Raw genomic sequence first — 9,280 nt, forward strand, 5'->3', positions numbered from 1 at the left:
ACCATCAAGAATAAATATCCCTTGCCACATATTGATGTTCTGTTTGACCAATTATCCAAGGCCAAGGTATTCTCAAAAATAGATTTGAGATCCGGTTATCATCAGATTAAGATTAGGCCACAGGATATACCAAAAACTGCATTTTCCACCAGATACGGGTTGTATGAGTATCTTGTCATGTCTTTTGGCTTGACAAATGCTCCTGCATACTTTATGTTTTTGATGAATATAGTTTTCATGCCAGAATTGGATAAGTTTGTGGTAGTGTTCATCGATGACATTCTGGTGTACTCCAAGAACGAAAAAGATCATGAAGAGCATCTAAGAACTGTCTTGACCAGACTTAGAGACCATCAATTGTATGCTAAGTTTAGCAAATGCGAATTCTGGTTAAAGGAAGTTCCTTTTCTTGGTCACATTCTGTCAGAGAATGGAGTTTCAGTCGATCCAAGTAAGGTGCAAGAAGTTATGAATTGGAAAGCACCGACCATAGTTCCTGAGATTAGAAGTTTCTTAGGACTAGCGGGTTATTACCGTCGCTTTATACCAGATTTCTCGAAGATCGCCAAACCGATGACAAGCCTCCTTCAGAAGGATCATAAGTTTGTGTGGACAGAAGAGTGTGAAGCAGCTTTCCACACTTTGCGGAAACTGTTGACCACTGCTCCTGTTCTAGCACAACCAGATATTGAGAAACCATTTGATGTGTTTTGCGACGCATCGAAGACTGGATTGGGCTGTGTTCTTATGCAAGAAAGGAGAGTCATTGCTTATGCATCACGTCAATTGAGGAAGCACGAGGTCAACTATCCAACACATGATCTGGAACTTGCTGCAGTTGTGCACGCCCTAAAAATTTGGAGACATTATCTACTTGGTAATGTGTGCAACATCTTCACCGATCACAAGAGTCTTAAGTATATCTTTACCCAACCAGAGCTAAACATGAGACAGCGTAGATGGTTGGAATTGATCAAGGATTACAACTTGAATGTGCAATATCATCCTGGTAAAGCCAATGTAGTGGCAGATGCTTTGAGCAGAAAGTCACATTACTTGAATGTGCAGCCATTACTTGAAGATGGGTTCGATCTAATGCATCCTGCTGTGTTACATAGTATTCAGATTAGTTGCTCTTTGGAAAGTAAGATAATAGAAGGTCAGAAAACTGACAAGGGGATATTCCACATCAAAGAGAAAATAAAAGAAAAGCCGTCTCAACACTTTAAAGTGGATGAACAGGGCGTGTTGTGGTTTGACAACCGTCTTGTGGTTCCCAAGGATCGAGAGCTTAGAAGTAAACTCATGGATGAAGCTCACCTTTCTAAGCTATCTATCCATCCCGGAAGTAGTAAGATGTATCAAGAACTAAGATCTCGCTATTGGTGGACCAAAATGAAGAAAGAAATTACAGCATATGTGGTCAGATGTGACACATGTTGTCGAGTGAAAGCAATTCACATGAAACCTGCCGGTATGTTGCAACCCTTATCAGTTCCTAGTTGGAAGTGGGACGATATCAGTATGGATTTTATCACGGGTTTGCCCACTACTCAAAAAGGACATGATTCGATTTGGGTAATTGTGGATCGTCTTACCAAGACCGCTCATTTCTTGCCGGTCAAAACAGATTATCGACCACCTCAATATGCCGAGAAGTATATCGCAGAAATTGTGAGGTTGCATGGTATACCAATGACCATAGTATCTGATAGAGGCTCACAGTTCACGGCTCATTTTTGGGAACATTTACACAAAGGCTTAGAAACTAGTTTGATTCGCAGTACCGCTTATCATCCTCAGACAGATGGTCAGACTGAACGAGTAAATGCTGTTTTGGAGGATATGTTGAGAGCCTGTGTATTATCTTCTAAGGGATCATGGGAGTCATGGTTACCATTAGCTGAGTTTTCTTATAATAATAGTTATCAAGAAAGCATCAAGATGGCCCCATTCGAAGCTTTATATGGCAGAAAATGTAGAACACCATTGAATTGGATCGAGCCTGGTGATAGAAGGTATTATGGCATTGACTTTGTAGAAGAAGCTGAGAAGAAAGTTCATATTATTCAGCAGAATATGAAAGCTGCCCAATCACGTCAGAAAAGCTATGCAAACAAAAGAAGGAGACCCCTTGTGTTTGAAGTTGGTGACTATGTTTATCTGAAAGTCACGCCAATGAAGAAGAAAAGGTTTGGAATCCGAAGAAAGCTTGCCGCGAGATTCGTAGGACCATACAAGATCTTGGAACAAAGAGGTCCGGTAGCCTACAAGTTAGAGTTACCTGAGACAATGAGTACCGTTTTCCCAGTTTTCCATGTATCACATCTCAAGAAATGTTTGCGTGTTCCGGAGGAAAGAATAGAACCTCGAGGTATCCAACTCAAATCAGATTTGGTGTATCGTGAACAATCAGTCTGGGTGTTAGACACTAAGGAACGTGCTACTCGGAATAGTGTGGTGAAAACATACAAGATACAGTGGGGTCATCATGATGAGGGAGATGCAACTTGGGAAACAGGAGAGTATCTACAAAAAGCTTATGAAGAATTTTATAACAAATGGTCCGTAACCCAAATCTCGAGACGAGATTTTTATAAGGGGGGAAGGCTGTAACACCCCGGTGTTATGCCTGCATTTAGGCACTGCTAATCATACATATCGTGCATCATCAAGCATCCTAATCATACCTGCATAATCTTGCATATAACAACTGAAACATTACTTCGAAACATACGAAACATGTTTGTGAAACGTAAATGATGCATACACTTATTAGAGTTGTTTTGCTCTGATTCTTGCTTGCTAGTTGAGTAGAAACTGTTGGTTATGCTTGTAAATCATCTAGAATTGTTTAGCACAATTTTTGGAGCAAGGTTTGTATTCAAATTAATTCAAAATTTTGCTTCCAAAGTAATTTCCAAAAATTAGGGTTTTGAGTTACTTCATCGTAGTAAATGTTATGGAACACTTGGACAGTTATAGTGAATATGACAGTATGGAAGTTGTTTAATGATCATTGGTTATCATTATCTGCTTAATCACATGTTTACTCTAGTATAGGTGCAAACCTAGTTGACAGGTTAATAATAATTAACTTGGCAATAATGCTTTTAGAAAAGGTTTTTGACATGCTAAAATGCTTCTTTTTGCAAATGAGTCAGCTACCCTACTATAAAGCCCTTCATAATCCTTGGTGTCAATTATTTTCGGTTATGTCGGGTAAGTCTAGCTGAGTACCTTCTAGTACTCAGGGTTTTATTCCCACTTGTTGTAGATGGGCAGATGTATTACGGCTACTGTATCAACTGCCTGTACCCTGCGATGGGTGATGCTTAGGACCATGGGCATGGTCATTCCTTACGTCTCATCTGATGCTTTTGTTGGAGATGATCATTCGCTGGCACTATATTTAAACTCCGCGTGAGTGTGTGTGTGGTTTGAACAAATGACTTCCGCTACTTTTATTCGAACTGGTTTTGTAATAACTATGTTGAAACTCTGATGTATCCGTGATGCAAACTTTTATGTAATATGTGATGGTGACCGCTAAACTTATTACGATCATGGCTGGGACACGAGTTGGTTTGAAATCCTTCGTGATTTCACGGACTACCGGGTTATACGGGCTTAAGTTTGCTCAATCGTCTGCTCTGGTGGATGATTTTCTTACTTAATTTCGTATAATTGGTCGGTTCTGTTACACTAGCCTACAATCCAGAGGTAGCTACTAATCCACAATCCAGAGACAAGCCCGCTATTTAGGGTATCAGCCGCCACCAGGTTATGGCGAGCTGCTCCTTCCCTCTATTTATGCATCTATGCTTGTTATTTTTCTAGCTTTGAATTATGCATGGAGGAGCAGATTAGGCAATGTGTTAATATAAGGAACTAAGAGGCAATGGATTGTTCAAAGAATCTTTGTTCGAAGAATTTGTTCTCGGTTTCATAGTCTTACATAAAAATTTGGTGCCTACAGAATGGAGAACATGGGTTATGGAATTTAGAAGGAAATTTGGCTGACAGGAGCATACAGACAGAGGCCTGGTTAGCAGATCAATCCAACTACTGAGACATCGATTTCATTATACATTACAAGCTGGCTATGAAGAACAAGGACTTGGCTAGATGAAACAATTAATTTTAATTAATTGTCTGCAGACAAGCTGAATGAAACATGAAACAATGATCAAACTGTGAGCTCCTGAATGAACCAAATATTGGGTGTTTTGCATCTACTGCAATATGTGGTCTGATTGAACCAAATGCATTGTTTGGCATCTACTGCAATGTATGGTCTGATTAAACCAAATATGTTTTCAGTGAGCATTTAGCTATTTGGGGTGCTTAACTTATCTATCTAGCTTATGTGTTATGCTATTTGTTCACATAAAACACTGTGTATAATTTGTGAACTCACTCCCTCTTTGATCATCTTGGGAAAATTTGCTGAAGGAGTCATTGGATGTTTTGGCAGAGAATATTTACGCCCTCCAAAAGTGATGAACTGGAAATTCCGCTATCAGAGCTCGGCTAACACATAGGAAACTCAAGAAGGATCTAATCGAGCACATATGACAATGCTATGTAAACAAAGAAAATTAGACAAAAGGTGTTGCAAGTAAATATAACATAATTATTATATCGATGGTTTCTAAAAAATATATTGTAATCATGTCGCTCTTATTTATCCTTGATATGTTTTCTATCAAATAACCACACAATGGTATACAAAAAAAATTATTTATAGTTGATCTTAACTACATGCAAAACATGAAACAGCTTAGAGAGAGAACCTCGTCTGTAGGTTGTATGGCCTATTTTTATACCTATATGTCCGATAGATTTGAGGTGCTTAGAGCGAGTATAACAGCAGGCTGTAAGCCGACTAAATGATGAGGTGGAGGAGAGAGGGGAGGAGAGAGAGGAGAAGCGGGCTGCAGCGACGAAGCCATAGTGCATGTGTCGGGGTCATGCGACCCCGATAACTTTGTACGAATCAGTGGAACCCCGCGTATTCCGGCCAGCTACGACCCCATCAGATTGAGTTCATGAATCTGTGCAACCCCGGCAGCAGTTTAGTCTAGATTCGCCGCTGGCGGGCTGTAAGCTTACAGCCGGCTTGGGCAAAAGAACCAAGAAAGTCTATGAGAGAGACAAGTGGACCATGTATTAACTATAAAGAGCTAACTACTATATAAGTGGACTGAGAGAAGGCTAAAAAAAACTTACAGTTATTATTAACCTTGCTCTTAGAGACCCATCCGGTTTGTGAGATGTGCATGCCCTGAGGAAGCCAGGTGGAGGGTTCTGGCTTGGGACTGAAGTAGAAGTGCCACTGAAGTACTGGACTCCGCCGCCTTCTGGTACCTGGGGCCAGGTGTGGCTATAGCCTAGACCTGTGGCTTTGCTCCTTCACGTGCCCTACAATCCTACGTACTCCTGTGTCGTGTCCGGCCAAAATTTTTGGAAATTGTTAGGTCCCCACTATATATTCTTTGGAAAAATGAACTTCCACAACGAATTATTGTACATATAAACCAGCAACGCTAGAAAAATCTTGAGAAAATACTACTTCAGTTTAAAGCCCATGAGAATCACAAAATCGAGAAAAATCCACTAGACTTTTATCTACTTTCATTACTGAAGCAATATTCAAATTTCAGGATTCTCTTCATGTTTTTCGAGTAAAACAAACTGATTTCATATAAACTTTCTATATAGTTTCTATAAAATTATTTCCTCTGAATAGGTTACCACTAGAGACTTAAACGGTATGGGTATTTTCTAATCAAATACCTTCGGTGTCCGTATAAAATGTATTGTATTTAAATTTATAGATTTAGTATTTGTAGTGTATCTATATCCAGATACTCAAATTAGAAAAAAAATGATATCGTTATCCATTCATATTTTATCTAAAACATCTCTAACCAAATTCAAATTTAAAATTATTATAATTATATCTATATTCATATCTGTAGATAACGGATACTCTACTTACCATCAGCTAGTATAATACAAGTAAGGTCCTGTTTGGTTCCAAATAAGTCACCTACTTATAAATTAAAAAGTGAAAAAGTGACTTATCTTGCCAAACACCACAAACTTATAAGTCACCCCTGCTTATAAGTTTTAAGTTGGTTCACCCTTGCTTAAAACTTATAAGTCACCCTTTTTTGCGTAGGGGCCACACCTTTAATGAGCTTATAAGTCATCTACAACCAACAGACATGCCTTATAAATCACTGATTTTCAATCACCTGACTTTAATAAGTGAGCTGACTTATGAAAACGGGCCTAACTTTCGTGAGCCGAAGACGCAAACCCTACGGCCCAAATTTCCCCTGGTTTCCCTCCACGGATTTGCGTTTTCCCTCCACGCCCGCGCCCCTCTTCCCTCCTCCATTTTGAGATCAAATCCTCGGGCAGGGTCCCTTTTTCTTCTCTCCCCACCAGTTCACCCACCCCACCCCACCCCACACAACAAATCGCACGCCTCGGTTCCCTCCACTCGACGCTTCTCCCGCTCCTAACCCCTAGTACCTTCTTCCCCCACTCGTTCGCTCCGCCGCCGCCGCGACGTCCAGCGGCCAGATCCGCGCAGCAGGGGTGTCCTCCGCCGCGGATCGACCTCCCGATCCGCGCAGGGGGAGTGGCGGCGGGCGCCGGAGGGCTCGGCCGGGGACTCCGCGAGGCTGGAGACGGAGGAGCAAGGGAGTGGTTCCGCGGTGGTAGATCCGCCGGTCCTGTCGCCGGAGATGGACTCCTCCGTCGAGAAGGTGAGCTCCGATCCGCGCTCTCCCGGCTCGATCTGTGTTTCGGATGGTGGGTGCGGGTGTTAATTAATCGCGTTTGTCTGTTTCTTTTCCGCCGCAGCAGGGGAGCGGGGCGCTGGATCCGGACGAGCGCCCGCCGGCCTCCGGCGAGACGAAGGCCTGCACCGAGTGCCACACCACCAAGACCCCGCTCTGGCGCGGGGGACCCTGCGGGCCCATGGTGAGTAGAGTATTCCCGATCCCGACGACCCCCGATCTCGTTCCCCGGAACCCTAGCGCGGCTCCGGGGCCCATTCCCGTTCCCGATCTGTGCCGTCCTTGGCTAATCCGCTCCCGATCTGTGGTCGCAGTCGCTGTGCAACGCGTGCGGGATCCGGTACCGGAAGAAGAGACGGGAGGCGATGGGCCTGGACTCCAGCAGCAAGGCCGGCGGAGGCAACGAGCAGCAGCAGCAGCGGAAGAAGAAGGCCACTGCGGCCGCCGCCGCCGCCGCGGCGTCCAAGCGGGAGAGGGAGAGGGAGAAGGAGGCGGACGAGGCCATCGTGGAGCTCCGCGCCGTGGGGTTCGGCAAGGAGGTGGTGCTGAAGCAGCGGCGGCGGATGCGCCGGAGGCGGCGCCTCGGCGAGGAGGAGCGCGCGGCCATCCTGCTCATGGCGCTCTCCTCCGGCGTCGTGTACGCCTGACTTCACCCCCACCTAGCACCGCACCAGACGCCGCACCCGAAGGCGGTGAGAGGAGACCGCCGCGGCGCCGATGCTGCTGCAAGCTGCAGATTTGCTCGGCATGCAGCATGATCTGAGCCCAGAGAGATCCGTCTGTCTCTCTCTACCCCTTTTCCCCTCTGGATCTATGCTAAGTTTTCCCGGCTAAGTAGTAGTTCATCAGTCGAACAAAGCGAGTTAATAATCCGTGTCCGTGCTAGGCTAGTAGCAGCTCTGTTCCTCCCCGTCCCTTTCCTTGCTGTTCTTGCCCCCACCTCTAGTTGTAATCCTACCGCTAGTAGTGTGCTAGTAGCTGCCTTGTAACCTTCTCTTGCAATGTAAGGAGAGATTATGATCATCCTTCCGGCCGTTCTTGCAAGCGAGTAGAAGTAGCTGGTACCAGCTCCTGGATCTAGGCGAGTGTGCGTCCGGCTGGAATCGTGGCCGGAAATGCTGGGGTGCTCTCCAGCTAGCTCTTTTGTATTGCATCGTCGTCGTCTCTCTCTATATTCTGCTGTGGTGTGAGCTGATGTACGAGCGCGTGGCTGCTTCTGCGTCATGGTTGACCTGCTGATGGTTTCTCTGATGTCGGAGTACGTCTCCACCTACGCATAGCATCAGATTCGAACTCGGATGGTTTTGAAAAGTTGAAGCCTTGAACCTCGGATCCGAGTGAGCGGTGAGAAAGCCGAAAGGTATGGATGGTCACTGCTGCTGCTTGCGATCTGGTATGATGAAATGGTCAGCACTCAGCAGCAGCTGGGCACGCACCACCCAGTCAGGCAGTCACCCACCCATCCATGGTGACTGTTTCCTGAAAGGAAAGTCGGCAGGGCAGTCAACCCTCTCCAGCACGCAGCTCGGAGAGTGCTTTTGCGCTTTAGGCCCCGTTTAGTTAAGCCAAAAACTAAAAATTTTTAAGATTTTCCGTCACATTAAATCTTGTGGCACATGCATGGAGTACTAAATGTAGACGAAAAAAAAAAACTAATTACACAGTTAGCCGAGAAATCGTGAGACGAATCTTTTAAGCCTAAATAGTCCATAATTAGACAATTTTTATCAAATAAAAACGAAAGTGCTACAGTAGCCAAAAGCCAAAAATTTTCGGAACTAAACGAGGCCTGTTGCTCACCTGTTGCTCCTCTCTCTTGCAGTCTTGCTTACCATAGTTGGAGAAGCCGGTCCTGACTGGAGTGGAGGCTCCGGAAAGGTTCCTGAGAATTTTTCCTCTTCCGGAGTGTGCATGATGCGCTTGCTCTCCTGGCCGTGGGGAATATCTTGTGATGGCTGCTCTATCTTTGTCCTGATCAGGTCAATCGATGGGCCGGCCGATGCTAACAGATGATGGATGGCCCGTGGGCATCTTGCGATCCTGGTTGTTGGGGTTGTTCCGTTTTGTTTTCTTTTGCTGCTGCTGCTGATGATTCTTGGCGAGGAGCAGCGCCCATGATTTGGGTTTTCCCTTGTGGCCAAGCAGCGCCACACGGGGCAGGGCTTGCGCCGTCTGGTATTGTAGTGTTGTAGCCATCGACAGTGACAGCGCTGTTAGTGTTAGTGTTAGCACATTCCAAGCGGTGCGATGACGACGATGATAGCGTGGCGCGTGGTTTGGTGATGCTTTCCTGGTTGCGTGGTTTGGTGATGCTTTCCTGGTTTCGGGAAGCGAAGCAAGCGAACCGTTTGGACTATACCATGATTTACTGCTATAACTGATAAGCCCCGATTGAAACGAACCAGCTAACAGGCGGCGAGCCAGACACGGCTGCTTTCTTTCGTTCTTTCGGTTGCTGTCACGCC

The 9,280-nt window shown here is 45.1% G+C and overlaps 1 protein-coding gene across 2 annotated transcripts; it reads left to right on the forward strand.

Moving 5' to 3' along the window:
- The first annotated feature begins 6,454 nt into the window (after positions 1–6,454).
- Positions 6,455–7,838, forward strand: LOC136537555 (GATA transcription factor 16-like). Of its 2 annotated transcripts, none has more exons than XM_066529488.1 (3): positions 6,455–6,782; positions 6,880–6,999; positions 7,130–7,838. In XM_066529488.1, exons 1-3 carry the CDS (start codon positions 6,762–6,764, stop codon positions 7,460–7,462), a joined length of 474 nt encoding a protein of 157 aa, XP_066385585.1. In that variant the 5' UTR covers positions 6,455–6,761; the 3' UTR covers positions 7,463–7,838. The 2 variants fall into 2 exon arrangements, with proteins under 2 accessions (XP_066385585.1, XP_066385586.1); XM_066529489.1 differs by having other exon boundaries at positions 6,883–6,999.
- Positions 7,839–9,280: the final 1,442 nt, after the last annotated feature.

Source organism: Miscanthus floridulus, chromosome 2 (genome assembly GCF_019320115.1).
Source record: "Miscanthus floridulus cultivar M001 chromosome 2, ASM1932011v1, whole genome shotgun sequence".
Taxonomy (NCBI): domain Eukaryota; kingdom Viridiplantae; phylum Streptophyta; class Magnoliopsida; order Poales; family Poaceae; genus Miscanthus; species Miscanthus floridulus.